Genomic DNA, 26,793 nt, shown 5'->3' on the forward strand with positions numbered 1-26,793 from the left:
ATGTTTTTCCAACAAACAAAAAATTAAAGAATACTGCAACACAAAACTCAGGTAAAGGAAATATCGAAAGGGCTTCTCTAAACCAAAAAGAAAGGAAGGCGAAAGGAAGAAAAAAGACACCCAGAAATATAAAAACTTGTACAAGAAGTAGGACCAACACACTTTAGGATTATTTGATTGGAACCTTTTTTGCGCAATCAGAGAGCTTTTAGTATTTACTCACATAAGCCACAGTCATACAGATTTAATTTCATTTTTTAGCACTTATCACCGGCCCCCCTCAACACAACATACACATAAAATTTTCTACTAATTAAAGAAACTAACCCCAAATCGACCACACATAGAGTCCCCCATTCCCAAAACAGTAAAAAGGTGGGCACCAACGGGCATGTCTAGGACTAGTATCTCCCCCCCCCTTCCCAATAACCACACGTTTTGTTTGTTTTGTATGTTTCTCGTTCTAATTTTAATAGAGTAATGGCCACTAGTGTTTGGGAACTTTAACGGACTCATAGGTCCCTAAACATCTACAACTTATGGGAAGGGGTTCATCTTCACTTAAAAAGACAGGGCACCACCACAACCAAAATCCACAATATTGCATTCCTCAAAAACATGATCTTTCCCCCTTAAAAAAAAATACACTCAAGCCGATAATAACCAGGAGATCATCCTAACCAAAAATAAAAAAAAAAGGAAGAAGGATTGCGTATGAACACACAGTCACGAATTCTAACCCTCGGCAACACCCGAGCTTCAACATGGCGTGAAATATAATCTATACTCTTTATCGTCTTTACCTCATGTTTCACATGTAAGTCAATTTTTGGTACCCCTGCTCCTTTTTTATATTTCATGCCATTTCACACTCAAACAAACAACATTTCAGATGTGGCCCAAGCCAGTGCCCCTTGATACAAACTTTGCGCCCAACCATGACCCACAATATGCCTGTCACTACAACGATAACTTTCACCTTAGTCGCAAAACGATTACCATCATGACGCATGTTCGTGAAAATGAAAGGCCTGACCAAGTCGGTTGTGGCGCGAAAAACCACCTATTTCACCACCAATAGAAGTGACAGAACAACACCGCCATTGGAGTAACAACGCTCATTTATCGAGAAAACACAGAGAACCTGTTAAACACACAATAGCATTAAACGGTAAGACAATTAGTACGCGACTCACCCCTACTTATACTGCATCTTCAACCTGGGCATCCATCCAAGCGCCATTTTGCACCCGCCATTTTTCTGTTTATACATCAACATATAACTGCCCCTTCAAATACAGGTAGCCCACATCATTTTCCCCGATACATACCTTACACTACCCTATTAATTTTTCAGACATAAAGGGATTCAGCATTTTTCTTCCCCCCCAGTGTTTGATTCGATATAATCAGAACCTGTAGTTGCCGCAGATTCCTTATAACCTCTATTCTTCTTACACCTCCCACTACTGGACCACGATTCTCTAGACAGGAAAACAACCGCACACTACCGCCCACACATGAGATTCCAAAGGAACCCACTAGCCCACCCCCCCAAGTACATCCGACCTTTTCCCCTTCCTTTCGTGTTTAATTCCTGATAGATTTTCCCACCCGTTTGTGACAATACAATTTCCCCACCAAAAAACCCAAGCCATGTCAAGACAACCTTCATTTCGTATTTTGCACCTCTTTCCCATGTGCTCTACTGGTATTACTCTACTTTCTCATTGAATAGCATCCTATCAGCGACGGGAAACACTACGCTCCCATTTTTTGCCCCTCATTACAATTTATTTAGGTCCGCCAATGAGCAATATTATCAAGCTTTATTTTTTACCCCCCCTTTCCCCCTTTTTTGTGACACACCCCTTAATCCGCCATGAATTATGAAATCAACCAGGGAACCATGGAAAAGAAGAGAAAAACCTCTACTGCTTATTGGCCGGAGCCCGAATCTTTCCTCCCCCCCCCTTCTCTTGCTTTTTCTTCTTCTTCTCCAATAAATTACTTATTTTTCTGCAATCACAAAAAACCTCAATGGTGTCAATGACCCGGAGCCGAAATCAGTATAGTTTTAATTTAAAACCCCCCGCCATTTTGAAGTGGTAAAATTTAGTGCGATACATTTGGATAGACACAACCTGTGTTTTATAATCAAATCATATTGGGATGCCTCGTTCCCCGAAAGCTCCACGTGCGCCACGATGCCCCGCACATTTTATAGCAATATTAAGGCCTCTCCTTCCCTCCAAATTAATGAATGAAATTCATTTGACTTCGAACCCATGCATCCCAAACCTTGATCCTTCTAGTTTACTTTACCCCTGCCTATCTAATATCGAATTATTTGTTTTTAAAATAGAAGACAATACATAAAAAGGACTAAATGTCTTTTTTTTAGCCAGATATCGGATTAGGCAAATTAATCCACAGTCTATCAATAAATTGACGCACCCCAATTTTCAACTCAATAGCACGGACTCAAACCCACACACCCCCCCACCTATCACGCGGCAAATTTTTAATACATTTAACCCATGGAGCTGTGTCCTTCCCTGAATTTAAAGCGCCCTCCGTTTAAACATAAATTGATCAATACACCCCTGTCCGCCAGATTTCTCATCTAAGTAAGAGGAGAGAAGAACCACCACAACTATAAATTTATAACATTCGACAATAAGGCAGACTCACCATGATTTTGCAGGAATATCATTCTACGCGTATACAGCAGAAAGTACCAAAATTTTCAACCCATTTGAGATGTCATACGCAGCCATACCCCTCCCTCTTCCCCCATGAACAACACTACTTATTGGATAACAACCTTTGCACAATTTATCTTTTGATTAGACTTACCCCAGCGACACATTCCGTTTAGACCCCACATATTACCGACCGCCTGCAATGGATCAAGCCTCCTTAGCAATTATTAGGACCAAATGATTACTAGACTCCACAATCCATCTTTGTGAAAGTCCTACACTGAGACGTAGGCCGACTCATAAAATCACCTGTCCCCCATCACAACATAACCAGCCTCACAGCCGCCATCAGATTTTGGCCCCCCTTCCGCCCTTCACAGCCTTCCGTTTGTAATTCTCTATCCAAACATATAAAGAGGTTACATTAGTGGTGTCTGCCATTCACACATCCTCCCTCGAAAAGACTCTTGTCACAGTAAGTGCCCTTCCTGTAAGCAGCAACGGTAAGACTACCTCCATACAAATGTATTCCACTCTGCTACTGGACGCCCCCCCATCTCCATCCTTATTCCCCACCTTCCATTCCCAAATTCTCTCAAGTTCCCCTTTTTTCTTGACAGATCCCTCCCCCTCCTCTCCCTTTGCGCATTACACACTATCTTCAAAATATAAGATAAAGAACAACTATGTCGCAACTATATTTTATGATACAGGTTTTTGAAGTGATTCTCCGTATGCCAAAATATATCTTCACCTCAACATGCAACCCAATACTTTACGTCCCATTTCACTTATTGTGATCTTGACTATCCAAACTAAGTGTCACAAAAAAACCTGTTTTACTTCACCAAGCCCCCATTTCGATCCCACAAAAATAAACTCCAAATGGCTGAAAGACTTCAATATACGGCAGGACACCATCAAACTCCTAGAAGAAAACATAGGCAAAACACTCTCTGACATCAACATCATGAATATTTTCTCAGGTCAGTCTCCCAAAGCAATAGAAATAAGAGCAAAAATAAACCCATGGGACCTCATCAAACTGAAAAGCTTTTGCACAGCAAAGGAAACCCAAAAGAAAACAAAAAGAAAGCATACAGAATGGGAGAAAATAGTTTCAAATGATGCAACCGACAAGGGCTTAATCTCTAGAATATATAAACAACTTATACAACCCAACAGCAAAAAAGCCAATCAATCAATGGAAAAATGGGCAAAAGTCCTGAGTAGACATTTCTCCAAGGAAGATATACAGACGGCCAGCAAACACATGAAAAAAATGCTCAATATTCATTGATTATAAGAGAAATGCAAATCAAAACTACCATGAGATACCACCTCACACCAGTCAGAATGGCCATCATTCATAAGTCCACAAATAAGAAGTGCTGGAGGGGCTGTGGAGAAAAGGGAACCCTACTGCACTGCTGGTGGGAATGGAAACTGGTACAGCCACTATGGAGAACAGTTTGGAGATACCTTAGAAAACTATACATAGAACTTCCATATGACCCCACCATCCCACTCTTGGGCATCTATCCGGACAAAACTCTCCTTAAAAGGGACACGTGCACCCGCATGTTCATTGCAGCACTATTCACAATAGCCAAGACATGGAAACAACCCAAATGTCCATCGACAGATGATTGGATTCGGAAGAAGTGGTATATATACACAATGGAATACTACTCAGCCATAAAAAATAATGACATAATGCCATTTGCAGCAACATGGATGGAACTAGAGAATCTCATCCTGAGTGAAATGAGCCAGAAAGACAAAGACAAATACCATATGATGTCACTTATAACTGGAATCTAATATCCAGCACAAATGAACATCTCCTTAGAAAAGAAAATCATGGACTTGGAGAAGAGACTTGTGGCTGCCTGATGGGAGGGGGAGGGAGTGGGAGGGATCGGGAGCTTGGGCTTATCAGACACAACTTAGAATAGATTTTCAAGGAGATCCTGCTGAATAGCATTGAGAACTTTGTCTAGATACTCATGTTGCAACAGAAGAAAGTCTGGGGGAAAAATGTAATTGTAATGTATACATGTAAGGATAACCTGACCCCCTTGCTGTACAGTGGGAAAATAAAAAAAAAAAGAAATCTACATGAAGGGAGTTCCCTTTGTGGCCCAAAGTTTAATGAACCTGACTGGGATCCATAAGGATGCGGGTTCAATCCCTGGCCTTGCTCAGTGGGTTAAGGATCTGACATTGCTGTGGCTGTGTTGTAGGCCAGCAGCTGTAGCTCTGATTGGACTCCTAGCCTGGGAATTTCCATATGCGCAGGTGCAGCTCTTTAAAAAAAAAAGGAAAGAAAATTACATGAAATCTCTTTCATACCTTGGCCACGTGAAAAAAATTAAAGGTTTGTCAAATGTGGACTGAGACCTTTCGAACTAGTAGCAAAGGAGATTCCCTTATTTTTCTGGCAGAAATGTGAGGTGTTATAACATTTTAGGGGAAAATATGATGACAGCTATAGGGATTCAATATGCAGGATATTCTTTAACTCAGGGTTCTTCAGTGTTGGGACAATGGACATCCTGGGCCAGATTATTGGCTATGATAGAGTCTGCTCTGTGCAGTGTAGTAGGTTTGGAGGATCTCAGACCTCTTCTGAGCCCTCCATGTGTGGACAGACAAAAACCCTGGCCATATTTAATGGGCTCATGGGGAAAATCATCCACAGTTAGAAGTCACTATTTTAGCATATTTTTGTGTGAGTTCCCACTATAGCTTAATGGGGTCAGCAGAGTCCCTGGAGCACTGGGACACAGGTTCTACCCAGCCTAGGCAGTGGGTTAATGATCTGATGTTGCTGCAGCTGCAGCATAGGTTGCAATTCTGGCTTGGATTTGATCCCTGGCCAGGGACACCATATGCTGAGAGGTTGCCCAAAATAATAGTAATAACAATAACAATATAATAATAATAATAATAATAATAGTATGCCAAAATCTATATTTTTTGTGGCATTGATATAATAGTGAGTTAATGATAAAGGATATGAAAGACCATTAAAACGAGAGTGGCATAAGCACAACATAAACTGTTATACAGTCATAAAAATAATGAGTCTTAGAGTTTCTATTGTGACTCAGCTCTAATGAACCCAACTAGTATCTATGAGGATGCAGGTTCCATTCTTGGCCCCACTCAGTGGGTTAAGGATCCAGTGTTGCTGTGAGTTGCAGTGTAGGTCACAGATGGGGCTCATATTAGTTGTTGCTGTGGCTGTGTTGGAGGCTGGCAGCTGTAGCTCCAATTCGACCCCTAGCCTGGGAAATCCCATATGCTGCAGGTGCAGCCCTAAAAGATAAAAAATAAATTAAAAAGTGACTCTTTATTATACTAGTGATTGGAGGCAAGTCTGTGAAGAATTATTTTGTAAGAATGAAGGTAGGAAAAAAGTCATGAACAGTGACTGCACTAAAACCTAGAGAGCATTTAAACATGCATAGGATCCTATTATTCATCAGTGTAAAATTGTATGAGTATGTGGGTGTGTATAACATAGAAGTTTTACTTATTTTTTCCATTCTTTATTAAAGTATAGCTGATTTAAGTGTTGTGCCGATCACTGCTGTAGTAATGTGATCCAGGCATACATATAAATACATTTTTTTGAAGTATTAAAAGAAAATAAGACCTTATGGGAAAAATGCCAGTGAGAATGAAATGAGGTTAAGTGGAGTGGTTTTGAAGAAACTGCATGTAATAAAGTGGAATGAAAATCTATATCTGAGTTATATAAAGACATATAATTTAACAAAATAAACTTGGGTCACAACATAAAATTATATTGCCAATGACCAGGAAATAAAGAATATAGCAGAAGGGCTTCAAAGTAGGGAGATAAAGCAGGGTCTAAGTTATGATTTCATCTTAGATGAAGATTTGTGGATTTCAGTGTTCATAAGGAGGACACAGATGATCTTCTGTCAAACAGTAAAGGAGGATGCTTTCCAAAAATGTCTGGACATGATGTAACTTTTAGATATAGAGCTAGTTGGAAAAGGTTAAAAAGAAGACGAAGGAGAAAGTGAGATATAAAAACTTGTTGGCTGTTCCTGTTTTGGCTCAGTGGGTCAAGAACCTGACATAGTCTCTGAGGATGCAGGTTCAGTCCCTGGCCTACATCTGTGTGATAAAGATCTGGCATTGCCACAAGCTGTGGTGTAGGTTGCAGATATGGCTCAGATATGGTGTTGCTGTGGCTATGGCATAGGTCTCAGCTGTATCTGATTCGATTCCTGGCCCAGGAACTTTCATATATGCAGGGATAGTCATAAAAATATTTTTTTAAATTTTTTTGGAAACTTACAAAGGGTGATATATTAGTAGTAATGCTGCAGAACTTTTTGCTTAAAATAGTGATTTGCAAGTGAAGAATATTAAAATGTTAGCTCAATTTGATAGGAAAAGATAGAAAAGCAATGGAGATCATATATGCCTGAAACGTAGATGTCACTACCAAAATTTACGTATACCCACAATTTCTCTCAAATACATCTGTACTGACATAAAATAACTATAATCAAATAGCTAGTTTATGAAAAAGAACTTCAATTCCTTGTTTGAAAATTTACCCAAAAGTAGGAATAAAATTTTCTGATCCCACTATACAAAATCAGAAAACTCATGCAGATAATTTGAAATAAAATAAATGATGGCCAACATTCAGAAAAATTTGTTAAGAACAAATTTGTCTGAGGATGCAAAGAAACAATTAAATAAATTTACTGAGTTAAAACATTCTCTGGAAAGTAGTTTGGATCAAGAAATGAAGAAAAATAATGAATTAGAAAAACAGCTTACTGGGTAAGATTTTAGTATTTCAGATCATTTCAATTATTAATTGATTTAACTATAATTTTATTTCATTAAAACCTAGAAGTATTTTCATAATTAAAGAAATTGCCCTATTTAAAATTTAAAAAAATAAAAGGGTAATAAATCCACCTACATATTTGGCCTCAGAGGTAAGGAAATAATTGCTAAAGGAGTTCATTAGCAACCCCTCTTTACGTTTCTTTTTTTTTCATATTTTTCCTAAGAAATTGTGAAGTGTATGTCTCTGGCAACTACTGTTGCAGGGTGTATTTTCAATCATTCCTTGGTGTGCACCTTATTCATCAATACTGAAACATGTTCCATAAACTCAGTCACAAAAATTAGAAAGAAATGATCCTCAATATATATTATATCCTTCCATCCCTAACATGCTGTTTCTCTACACAAGTTATTTCATACAATTTTGGACACATGTTCTACTTTTATTGTAAGCACTTCATGCTTCTCATCCCACTTCCAACTGGGTTTCCATTCCTACCATTGAATTGGCATCACTGAATGTTGCCTTAGTGAGTTTAATGTTTACTTCTATATTTAGGACCATAAAAATATAGTGTTATTTAACCGAGGAAGCAAACAATCTCAGTGGTTTTTGGGCTCTGAGTTATGCTGAGTTGGTTCTCTGGTGACCTCATAGAAAAATTTTTGGATTTCATTTTACCTGACTTATTTCTGCAATGTCTTTTTGGCTCTTGGACTCACCTGAATGGGAACTCTAGAATGAAGGTCTCCCTGTGGAAGTCTGAATGTCTTCCTGGATGGTTGATGATGGAGAGTGAAGTTCTGTCCCCAGGCAAGCCAGCAGGAAGGGGTTAAGCAATAGCCAGTTAGCCAGACATAGGACTCTAAAAAGCAACACACTGTCTCATCCATGCATGGGTTTTACAAGTTCAGCAACTGAGCAGAGGAGTTCAAAACTCTTTGCATCTCTTCATTAGGTATAGTTGCTTTATGTTACAATGACCTATAAGCACATGACTTCCCTGTGGGACTTGGTCTGGACAGAAGGATTTTTCCTGCTGATTCTCTGTTCCCAGGATACCAGTTATAAGCCAGATGAATTCAATTTTTTAAAAAGTAGAGAAGAGTTTATTTAAAGTGTTGCATCATTTTCTGCTGTACAGCATAATGATTAAGTCATGAATATATGTACATTCATGTTCTAATATCATCTTCCAGCTGGTCTATCCCAAGAGACTGGATATAGTTCCCTGTGCTAACGCAGTGGTATCTCTTTGCTTATCCATTCTAAATGTAATAGTTTATACCTACCAACCACAAAGTCCCCGTCTATCCCACAACTCCTGCCTCCCCCTTGGCAAAAACAATCCGTTCTCCATGTCTGGGAGTCTGTTTCTATTTTGTAGATAGGTTCATTTGTGCCATATTTTAGATTCCACATATAAGTGATAATCATATGGCATTTGACTTTCTCTTTCCAACTTACTTCACTTAGCATGAGAATCTCTAGTTGCATCCATGTTGCTGAAAATGGCATTATTCCATTCTTTTTTATGGCTGAGTAATTTCCCATTGTGTATGTTGTACCACATCTTCTTAATCCACCCATCTGTCAATGGACATTTAGATTATTTACAAGGTCTGTCTACTGTGAATAGTGCTGCAATGAACATAGGAGTTCATGTATCTTTTTGAATGAAAGTTTTGTCCAGTATATGTCCTGGAGTGGGATTGCTGTATCATTTGGTAATTCTGTATTTTGTTTCCTGAGGTAACTCCATACTGTTTCTCTAGTGGTTGTATCAATTTACATTCCTACCAACAGTGTAGAAGTGTTACCTTTTTCCACACCCTTTCCAGCATTCCATTTGTATTAATCATTCTCCATTAACTCTTTTTACTTCCAGAGGGCTAAACTCCCAGCACTTTAACCCAATCCCGAATTTAAATTTTCTCCAACATGTGATACTAAGGCAATTTCCCTGACTAGGTCCCTTGGATCATTAGATATTGACTGGTGGTGGGTATGGTTAAACAGTCCATGACATTAATGCCCTCTTATAAGAGGGACAATTTCATTCCTTTAAAATAAAATATTGAACGGTGTGTTCTTTGGCTTCCTGACACTTTTGCTAAAATCATTAGGAATTTCATACTTATATTTGCAGTTGAGAGCTGTCATTTTGCCTCTCATTATAAAATATTTGTAAGTTATGGGACTTATTTAGATATTTTTGAGTACTACCACCTACTTTAACACATTACAGGGATTATTTGAATTTTTAGAGATGTTCATTCTGTGAGCTTGTGTTATTATAATTCTATCCTCCATTTCAGGAATGGGGTTCAGAAGAATTTAATGTTCTGCTGAAGATTAAAAACTGATTCTTGAATGGAGTCTTGATAGGAATTATATGAGAATGCTTTCAGTGTTCAGATTCTGATTTGTGGTTCTCAACCAGAGGTGGCTTTTCTCCATGGAGCTAACATTTTCCACACAGTACGTGTTTTATCCTCAGCAAAACAACTCAAGAATATGGTCCAGGAAATATCCATAGCCTTTGAGGAGGAACTAAAGTCCCTGACTTTGTTTTATGGCTAAATTATTATTATTTTTTCTTGCTTGACTGCTTTCCTTTGTTTCTGGATTTTCTTACTTTTCCAATTAAATTTGCTGTTTGGATTATTTTTTAAAAATTTTTAGGGTTGCACTGGTGGCATATGGAGGTTCCCAGGCTAGTGGATGAATAGGAGCTACAGCATCTGGCTTGCACAACAGCTTACAGCAATGCCAGAATTTTAACCCAATGAACAAGGTCAGGATTGCACCCACTACCTAATGGTTCCTAGTCGGATTCATTTCCTCTGTGCCACAATGGGAACTCCCAAATGCAGTTTCTTATTCAGCAGTTCTTCCCAGCTGAGGCATGAGGCTCCTGGGTGATCTTGATGGCAGAGGTACTGAACTTTGGACAACTCTTTGAGTAAGCAAGGCTCTGGTTATGTTTTAGAGTTTTGTACATAGTATTATATTTTTCTACCCCAAATTATCTTTGCCTGAAATTTTGAATAAAAAGTGAATGTGTTCCTTTCTGATATGTGAAAAATTCTAATTCTTTTACATAAGGATACTTGAATCACAGCAAGTAATATACTTCCAAAAAGTTTTAATAGACCTTATTTTCAAAGAAGATATATAGATGATTAATAGACAAATGTAAAGGTGTTCCAATCACTAATTAGAGAAATGGAAATGAAAACAGTGGAGATATTGCCTCATGCCTGTTAGCATGGCTATTATCAAAAAACAAGAAATAAGTATTGGCAAGAATGTGGATAAAAGTGAACATTTTTTATTGAAGTGATTGTTTTTTCCACATTGTAAGTACTTTGCTCTTTTCTTATAAAGGAATTGCCCATATATGTATTCACTCTTGATGAGAATGTAGATTGGTGCTGCCACTGTGGAAAACAGTATATAGATTGCTCAAAAGATTAAGATTAGGACTACCTTATGATCCATCAATTCCAGTTTTGAGTATTTATCCCCAAAATGTGATAACACAGTTTTAAAAGATGTATGCACCCCAAGTTCATCACAACATTAGTTTCAATATCAAATATGGAAACAACCTGTGTGCCAATCAATGGATGAATGGATAAAGAAGAAGGTATAAGTACCCAGGGCTGTATTATGACCACTCACTCATAAGTATAGATGAAATCTTGGGGGAGATCAAGATGGCAGCGTAAGAGGGTGTGGAGCTCAGCTTGCCTACAAACACATCCAAAATACATCTCAATGTGGAATAATTCTCACTGAAAGCTAACTGGAAATGACAGAAGAATTATTGTACAATCTAGACTATAAGAGAAAGATGCCCAATCAGGTAGGAATAGAAGAAAAGCAATCCATCAGAATCTGTGCCTTTGGGAGGGGAAAAGGAGGAAAAAGGAGATTTCATGGGTGGATACTTGCTTTGATGAGTGAGCAATTCAACCAAAAACTGGGCACCTCATCATGGGGTCCTAGGCAGAGGAGACAAGCTTCCTTTGGTGGTTTTAGATTACTGGGACAGATGGAAGGATGGAGAAGTCTGGACTCCACTAGTGAGGAGTACATTCCCATAGTCTGCCATCTCCAAGGTCAGGGCAGAGAAAGGTTTGCTTTAGTGGCCACAGGTTTCCAACAACTCTCTCACCAGGCAACAAAGCTGAGCTGAAAGAATTCTCCAGGATTGTTCACTCCATGCCACATTATAGCTCTGGATCTGAATTTTCTGGCAGAAACATAAACTGCTAGAAGATTTTAGGGAGTAGTCTGAAGACTGCTACAAATATTTAAATACAGGTATTCTATAACTCAAGGTTCTTCAGTGTTGGAACAATAGATATTCTGGACCAGATCATTGTTTGTGGTGGGTGTGTCCTGTGCATTGTGGGATGTTCAGATTATCCATAACCTCCCTCAGGTTTTCACATGTGACATCCATAAAGGTCTTTTAACTTTGCTCAATGTATCCTGTGAGAGCCACAGTTTGAGATTTACTATGGCAACATATTTTTACAGCATTGATATAATAGCAATTTAATGATAGGGAAAGACTGTGAAAGTGGGAGTAGCACGGGCACACAACATGTTAAATGGCCATAAAAATAAAGAATCATTATTAGACTAGTGATTGGAAAAATTAATGAGTAAGAAAGAAAATGGGACAAAAATAGGAAAAATGACTGCATGAAAACCTGAAGAACATTTATGATGTATATAGAATCCTACTCATGCAATTGTGTAAAATTTTATGAATATGCATGTATACAGAATATGGAAAGAGCAGTTTTAAATGAAAGTCAGAATTTAAGGGGAAAATGTCAGATAATGAACTAGGTTAAGTAATGTTGTTTGAAAACAACTGTATCTATCAAAATGGAAAGCAAATCTACAGGTATGTTATATGGAGATATGAAACAATAATAATTTAGAACATGAATAAGGGTCACTAATATAAAATTAAATTGCCAAGGACTTGGAAATAAAAGAACATAAAAGAAGTGCTTTGAAAATGTAGGGAGATTAAAAAAAAATAGAAAAAAATCAGTAAAACCAAGAGCTGTTTTTTGAAAAGGTAAACAAAATTGACAAACCTATGGCTAGACTCACCAAGAAGAGGAGAGAAAAAACCCAAAGAAACAAAAAAAGAAATAACAAGGAGAATTCATAACAAATACTATGGAAATATAAAAAACCACAAGAGGATGGTATAAACAATTATATGCCAACAAATTTGACAACCTGGAAGAAATGGACAATTCTCTAGAGACTTAGCGCCTGCCAAAACTGAATCAAGAAGAAATAGATCAACTGAAAAGACTAATCACTAGAAATGAAATTGAATATGTCAAAGAAACACTCCCTACAAATAAAAGTCCAGGACCAGATGGCTTCATAGGCAAATTCTACCAAACACACAAAGAGGAAATTATACTTATCCTCCTTAAACATTTTCAAAAAGTTGAAGAAGAAGGAACACTCCCAAAGGCATTCTATGATGCCACCATCACTCTAATTCAAAAACAAGACAAAGATACCACCAAAAAAGAAAACTATTGGCCGATGTCTTTGATGAATATAGACAAAAAAATTTTAGCCAACTGAATCCAACAACATATCAAAAAGGTCATACACCACGACAAAGTGGGATTCATCCCAGGTTCACAAGGATGGTTCAACATATGCAAGTCAATTAATGTCATACACCACATTAACAACAGTCAAAAATCACATGATCATCTCATTCGATACAGAAAAAGCATTTGACAAAGTCCAACATCCATTCATGATCAAAACTCTTACCAAAGTGGGTATAGAGGCAGCATACCTTACCATAATCAAAGCCATTTATGACAAACCCACAGCAAAGATAATACTCAATGGAGAAAAGCTGAAAGCCTTCCCACTAAAATCTGGAGCAAGACAAGAATGCCCACTCTCACCACTGTTATTCAACATAGTACTGGAATGCTAGCCACAGCAATCAGACAAACAAAAGAAATCAAAGGCATCCACATAGGAAGAGAAGAGGTAAAACTGTCACTGTATGCAGATGACATAATACTATATATAGAAAACCCTAAGGACTCAACTCAAAAACTACTTGAACTGATCAACAAATTCAGCAAAGGAGCAGGATATAAGATTAACTTTCAGAAATCAGTTGCATTTCTGTATTCTAAGAATGAAATATTAGAAAAGAACACAGAAACACAATAACTTTTAAAACTTCACCAGCAAAAGTCAAATACCTGGGAATACACCTGACCAAGGAGGTAAAAGACTTATATGCTGAGAACTATAAAACATTAATCAAGGAAATTATGGAGGATCCAAAGAAATAGAAAGATTTCCCAAGCTCCTGGGTTGAAAAAATTACTATAGTAAAAATGGCTATACCAGCCAAAGCAATGTACAGATTCAATGCAATCCCTACCAAATTACCCATGACATTTTATACGGAACAAGAAAAAAGAATCCAAAAATTTTTATGGAACCACAAAAGACCCACAAAACCCAGAATTCCAAAGCAATTCTGAAGAACAAAACCCAAGAAGGTGGCATAACCACCCCCCCCCAGACTTCAGGCAATATTACAAAGCCATAGTCATCAAGACAGTGTGGAACTTGTACCAAAACAGACATATTGACCAATGGAACAGAAGAGAGAACCCGGAAATAAACCCAGACACCTATGGTCACTTCGCCTTGACAAAGGAGGCCAGAACATAAAATGGGAAAAAGACAATCTTTTCAGCAAGTATTGCTGGGAAACCTGGACAGCTGCAGGCAAATCAGTGAAACTGGAACACACCCTTACCTCATGCACAAAATTAAACTCAAAATGGCTGAAAGACTTAAATATAAGACAAGACACCATCAAACTCCTGGAAGAGAACATAGGCAAAACATCCTCTGACATCAGCCTTACAAATGTTGTCTCAGGTTTATCTCCAAAAGCAACAGAAATAAAGACAAAAATAAACCAATGGGACCTAATCAAACCAAAAGGCTTTTGCACAGCAAAGGAAACCAAAAAGAAAATAAAAAAGACAACTTACAGAATGGGAGAAAATAGTTTCAAGTGATGCCACTGACAAGGGCTTAATCTCTAGAATACACAAGCAACTTATACAACTCAACAGCGAGAAAGCTAACCACCCGATGGAAAAATGGGCAAAAGACCTGAATAGACATTTCTCCAAGGAAGATATAAAGATGGCCAACAAACACATGAAAAAATGCTCAACAGCCCTGATTACTAGAGAAATGCAAATCAAAACTACCATGAGATACCACCTCACACCAGTCAGAATGGCCAGCATTAATAAGTCCACAAATAACAAATGCTGGAGGGGGTGTGGATAAAAAGGAACCCTCCTGCACTGTTGGTGGCAATGTAAACTGGTACAACCACTCTGGAGAACAGTATGGAGCTACCCTAGAAATCTATACATAGAACTTCCATATGACTCAGCAATCCCACTCTTGGGCATATATCTGGACAACACTTTGCTTAAAAAAGACACATGCACCTGCATGTTCACTGCAGCCCTATTCACAATAGCCAAGACATGGAATCAACCCAAATGTCCATCAACAGATGATTGGATTCAGAAGATGTGGTATATATACACAATGGAATACTACTCAGCCATAAAAAGAACAAAATAATGCCATTTGTAGCAGCATGGATGGAAGTAGAGACTCTCATCCTGAGTGAAGTAAGTCTGAAAGAGAAAGACAAATATCATATGATATCACTTATATCTGGAATTTAATATACAGCATAAATGAACCTTTCCACAGGAGAAAAACTCATGGACTTGGAGAAGATATTTATGGTTGCCAAGGTGGAGGGGGAGGGAGTGGGATGGACTGGGAGTCTGGGGTTAATAGATACAAACTGTTGCCTTTGGAATGGATTAGCAATGAGATCCTGCTGTGTAGCACTGGGAACTCTGACTAGTCACTTATGATGGAGCATGATAATGTGAGAAAATACAATGTGTACAAGTTTGTGTAACTGGGTCACCATGCTGTACAGTAGGAACAAAATTGTATTGGGGAAACAATAATTGAAAATAAATAAATAAGTAAAAAGAAAAACAGGAGGATTTGACTCTAAAAGGGCAGCATAAGTGTATTTTTTTAGAGCAATGTAGCTGTTCTTTATATTAATTGCAGTGATGCTAATGTGGCCCTATGCATTCACCAAAATTCACAGCTATACCCACATCAGTGAATTTTATTGTATGTACTCTAAAAAAATAAATTCACAGAAGTAAAAATGAAAGGCAGTAAAAAAAATTTAGGTATTATACACGATGGATTTATTAAATTTTTCCCAAGCCAATGAGGAATTTCCCACTTAATTCAGAAGTTGAGAGCTGTTCCCATGTCCCTCATCATAAAATTTTGTAACTTTAAAATAAATAAATGTTATTATGTACCACTAGTTAGCATATTATTAAGACTGTCCAATTAAATTTTTACAACAGGGTGCTCTATGGGGCAGTACTTTTCTGAACTCCATTCTCCATTGGAGAAACATGACTCATAGGGATTTATTATTCTGCTGGAAGCTATAAACAAAGTAAAGGATGAGGTCTTGATTGGAATATGTTGGGGTGTTCCAGGTTCTTAAACTTCAGGGCAAGATTCTCAACCATAGATTTTGTCCTTGGGATATTTATCAATATCTGAAGAAATGCTTCTAATTTCCTATAAACCACAGACACAACCTCCATTACAAATAATTATTCTGCCCCAAAAGTCAAGAGTAAGATGGGGAGAAAACCTATTCTAGCTCAGAACATCTATAAACTCCTGTGCATACAAATGACCAAGGTATCTCATTTAAATACAAATTCTGATTCATCAGGTCTCAGGTGAGCCCAGGAACTGCATTTCTAACAAGCCCCATGGTGTATTTGGTGCTTCAGGCCTTGGTATGAGGATCACAGTTTGGGTAGCAAGGCTGTAGAACTCTGTTAGAGTTGTGTGTACATGGGTTGAGTGTTCTCCACCAATAATCTTCGATGCATACATTTTGAAAGAAAAGATTTTCATTTACCTGATTGGAGCTTACACATAATTCATCACCAAAAAAACACCTGCCAATCCTTCACTTTGATGAAAATAGCATCCTTTCAAGTGGACACCAAAATCTATTCAGTGAATAGGTATAGAGCTTGAAAATGCAGTAATATTCTTAGTGACAAAAAGTATAGTTTAAAATTCCCATCATAGTTAATATTTTTCCCAGACTCAAATGCCGTATAAATGGAATGGATTCAAATTTGTGTTTCTGTGTAGATTCCATTGGGAAACCTGCAGTTAATTATCATTTGTCAGTGATTATCATAGAAACTGTGGATGGAGCTGAATAATTTAATATGATTCAAATGAGAACTAAACCTAATAAGTATCTATACACCAAGCTGTAATTTGGAAGTTTCCATTTTCAAAAAGAGTGGTTAAGACAGTGATATTCAGGAGTTCCTGTTGTGGTACAGCCATAAAGAATCTGACTAGTATCCATGAGGATGCAGGTTTGATCCCTGGCCTCGCTCAGTGGGTTGGAGATCCAGCATTGCCTTGAGCTATGCGGTAGGCTGGCAGCTGTAGCTCCAATTTGACCCCTAGTCTAGGAACTTCCATATGCCATGAGTGCAGTTCTTAAAAAAAATGGGGGGAAAACGTGATATACAAAGGAATGTTATACACAAAACTGAAAAATTGCAGTCTCTGTTTCCACAATTATACCATTACCAATTATACTGTGACATAAGTTGCCTTACCAATAAAATGTTTTTCATAGTATTACAAGAGCTCATGACAATTCTTTCCGTTGAACAAGAGAAAATTTATTTGGGATGATGTATGTCATTGGATAAAAAAATATTTCTGAATAAAGCCATATGACTCCATGAAGAAAATGTGAAATTTAAATATTTTGAATGAGGTTTGGGGAAAACATTGAGAAAGTAGGAAATTGACATAGGGGAAAACTGTCCATAAATCAGACCAAGAAGGAAACTTACAAATGTGAGTTACTTCAAAAGTAAGGATTAATTGAATCAAAGAAATGAAAATTTTAGGAAATACAGGCAAGGAGCAAGTTCTGCCTTCACAATGTGATCAAATAATATAAATTCTGGCTCTAATGCTTTGCATCCTGAAAAGAAATTGGCCAATTTTCCATCTCTATATAACTGCCTGCCAAAGTATGTCCCTTTATAGCTGCCATCTCAAAGAATCTTTTCAGAGCCCTCCTTTTTTCAGTTTTATAAAGATACATTTGACAAACTCTGGATATATTGTAAAAATAGTTAATGGAAGTTTTCCCAGGGAGTTAATGTTGCCTAGAAAAAGGATGTAAAAGGCAAGAAATGGAGCATAAGCTTTGTTTACATATTTTTTTAAGAGATGTGTTTGACATACAACACCATATAAGTTTAAGGTATAGCGACAGCATAATGCTTAACATATATTTTGTGAAATGATTATCACAATAAATTTAGTTAACATCCATCATCTTGCATAGATAGAGAAACAAAAGAATCACATGAGTACTTAGGCATTTGGGCTCCCTCGTCATCCATTCTTCAAAGATGAGGACATACATACATATTTAGATATGTATATGCAAGTTGCCCTTCAACAACACAAGGATTATGGGCACTGACATTTTGATTAGTCTAAAACCCTCATACAACTTTAGTCATTTCTCCATATGCACAGTTTCAATGCATCTTATTGCATATAATAAAAATTACCTTATTTGCCAACAGTATTTTTCATAGATTAATGAAACTCATGACAATTATTTTAGGGAGACCAGAGAAAAGTTACTTGGGATGATGTATATCATTTGAGAAGTAATTATTCTTAATAATTCTAAAATCTCCCACTAAGGAATGGAATTTCCAAACATTTCTGATTCAAATGCAGGACAATTTTGAAGTGAGACAAACTACAAACCACCTGCATATCAGAGGAAGGAAAATCTTGAAAAAAGAATTCCCTGCAATTATATGCAGAAGCTGATCCCCCTAAAATGGAAATCCCAGAAAATAAATTGAAGGGGAAAATTTTATTATACAATGATCAAAAAAAAAATCCCTATTTCTGGTTCTGAGAATTTGAGTCATGCACTAAAGGTCATTTCATCACTCCCAGGATAATGGTCCATTTTTTACCTGGCATCAAATAGAATCTCCTCAGAGCACTCTTTATGTCTTTATTTCTCAGACTGTAGATTGCCGAGGTCCAGCCCCAGCAGCCAGAGAGTGCCGAAGGAGAGGAGGGGCTACAATCGGCGCGGAAAGAATTAGAGCCAACTCCTCAGCTGCATGCTGCAGATGACCCAATTTATTAAATGAAAAGCATCAGTTTTTATACCCTATCACAATCAGGTTTCGTGTAAGATTTGACATTAACATTTGATTTAAAGCCCTTTTGTTCCCTCCACCTGAGATACAAAAAAGAAAACTTAATTAAAACATATTCCTTTTAACTTCAGATTTTCCTTCAAGATTACAAACTTAAAGTTTCATACTGTACTTTTCTTAAAAGGTCAACAACAGTAGCTATTATATTCTATATTAAGAAAACAAAGCTTTAATAACCAATAAACTATGATACCTAACATTCTTTAACTAAAATTGTATGTGGTTAACAAAACGCATGAAAGCCTTGGGCTCATGGCATTCTTAAAACCACGATTTATTTGGCGCCAGCAAGCTAAGCGTATAACCTATTGTGCTAATTTACGTAAATTCCAAACCACCAATTTCAATAGAAAGGAGTATTATGCCCAAAAATTAACAAATGCCTCCATAAAGGATAAAAGTTACAGGTGACACTGTTATTTGATAAAAAATATATCTATTATAAAAAATAATAATTTATAGGCCAAACAACATTTTCCCAGCCCCAAACTTCTTTTTAAGTAAAGGGACTGAAATCACGTTCCCCCTGTATACTCTCACAAAATAGGTGCCATAAATTATTACTCCAAAACAAAGGCTTTTTCCATTACATTATTTAAATAACTTCACTCTGTTTTGGTTCAAGTATTTTATGTACCCAGGGCAAATCTTTAGCAGTAAGAAAGCTGTGAATAGAGACAGAAAAGGAAGAATAAACACAGAAAAATAGATTAACATATTTTTTAGGGGATATCATTTTTATTTTTCTGGAGCCGATGTCTTTCAAGGGATTGCTCTGCAATCCTTCTTCTTTCTTCAGCTTGTCTGTAGCTCTGCTAACCAGACAAGCCTCACACATCCGCAATCCTTCTTTCTTTCTTCAGCTTGTCTGTAGCTCTGCTAACCAGACAAGCCTCACGCAGGTGCCGACTGTGGCTTTGCTCTCTTTACTGGAGCAGCCTTATGGCTCCCGACAGTAGATGAAGGGGTTTAGCATGGGGATGATCACAGTGTACATCACCGAGGCTATTGCACTTGAGTGTGAGTTGTGGGTAGCAGAAGAGCTGACATACACTCCTAAGACTGTGCAACAAAATAAGAGGACAGCTGAAAGGTGAGGCACACAGGTGGAAAATGCTTTATACTTCCCCTGAGCTGGTGAGATTCCATGAATGCAAGCAAATATTTTAGAGTAAGAATAAAGGATACCAGAAAAAGGACCAATGCTCATAAGGAGAGCTGCAAAACACATCACCAGGTTATGGAGAAATGTGTCAGAACTGGCAAGTTGTACCACCTGATTGAGTTCACAGAAAAAGTGGGGAATTTCCAAATCTGGACAAAAGGACAATCGCAACACCATTAAGCTGTGTAACAAGGAATACATGGCCATCATTATCCACGACAGCAGAACCAACAGTCTATAGAGTCCAGGGTTCATTGCGCTCATGTAGTGCAGGGGGTGGCAGATGGCCACAAACCTGTCATAGGCCATCACACTCAGGAGAAGATCATCTAAGCCTCCAAACAGTATGTAAAAATATATCTGGGTGAGGCAGCCTTCATAGGTTATGACTTTGCACTGGGTCTGTATGTCCCACAACATCTTTGGGATGGTGGTGGAGGTGAAACAGATGTCCACAAAGGACAGGTTGGAGAGAAAACAGTACATGGGTGTGTGGAGGTGGGAGTCTGAGCTGACAGCCAGGATGATGAGCAGATTCCCAAACACAGAGATCAGGTACATGGAGAGGAAAATCCCAAATATGAGGGGCTGCAATTTTGGGTCCTCTGTAAGTCCCAGAAGGAGAAATTTTGAAATTTGTGTATCATTCCCTGATTCCATTGGATGGAAGTGACTATCGGGAAAAAAAGGTAAATGGCATAATGAATTTCACCTAAACTGGCATAACTCAAATAGCTGAAATACTTCAATCTCTTTTTTTTTTTTTTTGAATCTTTTTAGGACTGCACCCACTGCATATGGACTTTCCCAGGCAAGGGGTTGAATTGAGCTATAGCTACTGATCTATGTGGCAGCCACAGCAACATGGGATCTGAGCTGTGTCTTCGACCTACATCACAGCTCACAGCAATGTTGGTTCCTTAACCCACTGAGCAAGGCCAGGGATTGAGTCTGCATCCTCATGGATACCAGTCAGGTTCATTAACCACTGTGCCATCATGGGTACCCCCTAAATACTTCAATTTCTATGTTGCTGGCAGGAAAATTATGTTAATATTTTGGGTATAGGTAACTTCTTCTTGAGGTAATCCCCACTTCATCACTGACTAGGAATTTTTGTCCATTTCAGCATGCATTTAAGAAATATATATTGAGTACCAACCATGTTCCAAGCAACAGAGGGAATAAATTATGCTAAAAAAACAAATATCCCTTCCCCTTTTCCTTCTCCTTGAGAATGATTACGGATTGATAGATTCCCATAACCATTTGAAAGATGATATTCAAACAAAATGTTACATACTATGTCAGAAGATGAAAAATGTCTGAGACATGAATTTTGAAAAGAAAACCAGGCAAAATGGGAGAACGGTAGGAAGTTTCATTTTGTGCAGAATGTTCAAACGAGGTCTGCAAAGTTATATTTGAATACAGACTTCAAGAAAGAGAGAGAAATAATTTTTATGATATTAGAAGTGTGTTTCTGGCAGAGGGAAGGGTCGCTTCAAAGGACCTGAGGAAATTACTGGTTTTCTTTGGTCTTTTGCCTTTTTAGGGCTGCACCCATGGCATATGGTGGTTTCCAGGCTAGGGGTCCAATCAAAGCTGTAGCCACTGGCCTACACCACAGCTACAGCAACATGAGATCCAAACTGCATCTGAAACCTACACCACAGCTCACAGCAATGCCAGATCCTTAACCCGCTGAGCAAGTCCAGGGATTGAACCCTCGTTCTCATGGATGCTAGTTGGGTTTGCTAGTCACTGAGCCACAAGGGGAACTCTAGTTGCTGGCTTTCTATGTGTAGATCCAAACAAGGAAGCCAGTGGGGCAGAGGAATGAACAAAAGGCAGAGTGATGAGAGGTGGTGTCAGAGGTTGTTGAGGAAAAAGGTGGCCCCCCTCCTGTAGCTACAACTTGAGTGTACAGAGAATCTCCCTGTTCACATCCCATTCCTAGCATTTTACTTATTTTATTCATTTTATTACAAGGGTGCCCTTTAAATTAAAGATCCCCTTCTTAGCACTATCTATTGATTGAATTCTGGCCTCTGTACATTTTGTTACTTTAATATATAAGTCAGATGCCTCTGTTTTGAGAACTGCTCTCACTCCATAAGGCAAAGGCACACACACCCCATGATGTCCTGGTCAGAATTACTACCACACATTTCTTACCCAGAAACACCCTCCTTACAACTGAAATGAATCAGATCAGATTAGTTTTCCCATGGAAAATGTTTAGATTGCACCCAGAAATTCCATTTTATAAGTTTATCATGGACAAATAAACTCTGGGTTCCATTTTGGTCAGGCCACTTTCAGTTGAGTAGTTAAAGAAATAAAAATAGTAGGAGAGAGAGACTTTGATAGAGAAATGAAATGGCCATATGGATGTTAGGGGGAAAGATCTAATAACCTCATCTGGCCCCAACACAATGTGATGAAAACCCCCCATAGTTTGAAAACATTCCAACTCCAGGAGTTCCCATCATGACACAGTGGTTAACGAATCCGACTAGGAACCATGAGGTTGCGGGTTCGATCCCTGGCCTTGCTCAGTGGGTTAAGGATCCAACATTGCTGTGAGCTGTGGTATAGGTTGCAGATGCGGCTCGGATCCCTCATTGCTGTGGCTCTGGTGAAGGCCGGTGGCTACAGCTCTGATTTGACCTCTAGCCTGGGAACCTCCATGTGCTGTGGGAGCAGCCTTAGAAAAGGCAAAAAGACAAAAACAAAAACAAAAACAAAAACACCCACAAAACATTCCAACTCCAGCAACATCTTCTTGATTACCAGGAAAAACAATAAAATAAATATTAGTATTTCTCAAGGACAGAAACAGTAATATCTTTATGACGCAACATAATTTACATATCGAATATCCTAAAAGAAAAAAACATCAAGAAGGATAAACTAACACTACAAAAATTGAAATATGTAGCAGACGACTAAGTTGAGTCTGTTTTCTATGAAGAGGTAGAAGACTTCTTTTTCCTAAGACTTTTCCCCGTTTGTCTATTCTTGTCAATGAATAAGATCTTTGTGCTTTGGTCCTACTTTTACAAGAAATAGTTTATGCCACCCATTCCTTTTTCAAATTTAGCTTTCATGAATATCATTTAATTGTCAACCCAGAGACTTGCAATGCCCAGTGCAATATTCACTCTTCAGCATCATAAAAAAATAAATATGTTATTAGGAAAGCCAGCCAACAAGCGCAGTGAGCTCTGGCACCTGGGATGTGCTAAAATGGTTCTCAGGTGACCTCAGGTACATGTTCTTGGCCTCCACTCTCTCTTATTCTATCCTGCCATGTCTGGTCAGCTTTTGAACTCACCTACATATAGACTCTGGGAAGAAACCTTTTTTGCAGAAGTCAAAATTCTTCCCTAAATGACTGATGATGCTGACCAAAGCTTTGGCTCAAAACAAGACAATAGGAGATTAAACATTAGTCTCCCATCCAGACTTAGGACTGCAACAGGAATGACAATGCCCTGTCAAAGCAACGTTTGCAGAGGCTGAAGGAATGCACCAGAGGATGTATTCACAGCATCCTATGTCTGCTCATTAGGCCTGTTTTCCTCTTATTACTCCAACCTCTAAGCATATAATTTCCCTTGGAGATGCTGGTCTGGTCAGAATGGATTTTTTTTTTCTGCTGATTCTCTATTCCTTGGAGACTGCATTATGAGTTAGGTGAAATTAATTTTTATTGCTCCTTCTCCTTTAACTCTCCTGCTACCAAAGGTCTAAGGCTGCCAACACCTTATCACATGCCTGAATTCAAGTTTTCTCAAAAGGATAATATTAAGGAATTATCTGAAATCGTTCTCTGGGTCATCAAGAATTTGATTTGGGTTGTGTGGGGACAAAACCACTGAAATCTCTAAAAATTATTAGTCAGCTCTTCGAAAGGGGTGAATATAAAACAAATGACTACCTTAATATAAAATCTTGGGTATTATACTCCTTAGATTCATGACAGTGTTTCCAAGCCAGATAGCAATTTCCCACTTAAATTGCAAGTTGAGAGCTGTCACTTTTTCCCTCAGTATAAAATTTTGTAACTTTAGAGAAATAGCTGTTGTTATGCACCACTAACTAGCATACTATAGAGACTGTCAAATTTCATTTTTATAGCAGTGTGTTCTAAAAGATAGTACTTTTAGGAACTCCAGTCTCCACTGAATAAATAGGACTCATAGGGAATTGATGTTCTGCTAAAAGGTGTAAATCACGTAAGGGATGGGGTCTTGATTGGAATCAGTCAGGGTGCTCACAGTACTTGAACTCAGGGCAGTGATTTTCAACCAGAGGTGTTTTTCCCCTAATCTCCTATAAACCACATGAGAACACCTGATACAAATATCTACCCTGCCCCAAATGTCAAGAGTAAGATGGTGAGAAAACCTATTCTAGATTATAACATCCATAAATTTCTTGTGCATACAAATGACCAAGGTTAGTCCTTTACATGCAAATTATGATTCATCAGGTCTCTATTGGGCCCAAGGATGGCCTTTTTAACAAGCCCCCAGGTGCAGCTGATGGTTTGGGTGTCAGAGTGTGGGCATCATGGCTGTGGTCTTTTGTTAGTGTCACATATGCGTAGATGGAGAGCCCTCCACGAAGAAACATTTATGCATGTAATTTTAAAGGAAAACTTTTTCACTCACTTTATACATGATTACACATAATTTATCATCATAAACACACCAACAAATCCTTCTCCCTCATGAAAATAGGACCCTTTCACATGGACACCAAAATCTCTACTTCGGTGAATAGATAGAGTGCATGAAAATGAAATATTGTGCTTGGTAATACATCATGTGATTTAAAGTTTTCATTATCTGTAATATTTTCTCAGACTCAAATACCATATATCATGAATGGATTCAAATGTGTGTTTTAGACTCCATTTGGTAACCTGCAGTTAGTTATCATTTGTCAGTGACTATGATAGGGGATGTGGATGAAGCTGATTAAGAGAGTAGGATTCTAATGAGAAGAATTGAATAACCACCTACAAAACAAGCTATAAGGTAAAGTTCCCATTTTCAAGAAGAAGTAAATGTAGTGATTTATAAATGAATTAGATACACAAAAATGGGGAAAAAACCAAGTAGTCTCAGTTTACACTATTATAAAATTACATAAATTACCTTACCAACAAAATAGCTCATGTCAATTCTTTCAAGGAATAAGAGGAAAAATGATTGGGATGATGTATGTCATTTGAGAATACATTCTTCTCAAGGAATCCATGTTACCCCATGAAAAATCAGACTTTTAAATATTTTGAATCAAGTTTAGGGAAAACTCTGAGAAAGTGGGAATTAGACAAAGTGTAAAAATGTCTATTAATCAGAAGAATAAAAAAAAAACTTTCACAATCTGAGCTTTTCAATGGTACAAGGAAGTTGAAGCAAAGAAATGAAAATTTTAGGTAATAAAGAGAGGAAGCAAGTTCTACTTTCACACTCTGACCATAGATTATCAAATGTTGGCTCCAATGCTTTATGCCCTGGAAAAATGTGCACATCTTATCTTATTGCAAGGAATCAATTCCTCCCTTTTAGCTGCCATCCCAAAGAATTTTTTAAAGTCCCACTTTTTTCTTTGTTTTATCAAGCTATAATTGACATTCACCACTGTATCAGTTCAAGGTATAAAACATAATGACTTGAATTACATATTTGGTGATTGATTATCATAAATTTAGTTAATAGCCATCATATTGTATAGATACAAAAGTTAAATAAAAATTATTTTCTTACAATTTATGATGAGACTTTTAGGATCTACTCTTTTAGCCGCTTTTCAGAGCCCTCGTCATGTCCTTTTACCATAAGCTGTCAATGGATTTAATATGAGTGTGATCATACTACAAGTGTCCATCACCAAGGCTTTTGCATTTCAGTGGGAGCTGTGGCTTGCTACAGAGCTAAGGTACACTCCTATGATTGTACAGTAAAATAAAGAGACAATGAGAGTTAAGATCCACAGGTGGAAAATCCTCATAGTTCCTTGAACTGGTGTAATTCCACAGATGGAGGAGACAATCTTAGAGTCAAGAGAAAAGGATCCCACTTAAGAGGTCACCACCAAAGAATACTTTAGCTTTAAATAAGAAAGATGTCACAATAGGCGAGTTGAACCACCTAATTGATTTTACAGAAAAATGTAGGTGATTTCCAAGTCTGTTCAGAAGGACAACTGTAATCCCATTAATCTTTGGAGGGTATTCATGTATTAAAACATCAGAATCAGACACCCAAAATGCTGGTGGTTCATGGTGATGGAGTAGGCAGGGTAAGACAGATGGCCACAAATCCACTACAGGCCATTTCCATCAGGAGAAAAGTGGTCCATATCTGCAGAGTGTAGGTAAATATATATCTAGTTGATGAATCTTTCATAGGTCATGCCTTTGCTTTCTTCGGCAAGGCAGTGGAGGAAAAAAAATCCTAAAATAACAGATTATAGAAGAATTACATGTATGTGCGGAGGTCAGAATGAGAGATGGTGGCTGATCACTACGCAGGTTTTCAAACATATGTAATTAGGTGCATGGAG

At 37.9% G+C, this 26,793-nt stretch overlaps 1 protein-coding gene across 1 annotated transcript; it reads right to left on the bottom strand.

Annotated features, from left to right (window-relative positions):
* Positions 1-1,118: 1,118 nt before the first annotated feature.
* LOC125124621 (olfactory receptor 7A17-like) lies at positions 1,119-20,868 on the bottom strand. The gene is made up of 3 exons (XM_047774678.1): positions 20,005-20,868; positions 18,792-18,852; positions 1,119-1,144 (listed from the first exon to the last, which is right to left on the bottom strand). The coding sequence occupies exons 1-3, from the start codon at positions 20,866-20,868 to the stop codon at positions 1,119-1,121; spliced, it is 951 nt and encodes a 316-aa protein (XP_047630634.1).
* Between the last annotated feature and the right edge of the window lie 5,925 nt (positions 20,869-26,793).

This window comes from Phacochoerus africanus, chromosome 4 (assembly GCF_016906955.1).
Source record: "Phacochoerus africanus isolate WHEZ1 chromosome 4, ROS_Pafr_v1, whole genome shotgun sequence".
NCBI lineage: Eukaryota > Metazoa > Chordata > Mammalia > Artiodactyla > Suidae > Phacochoerus > Phacochoerus africanus.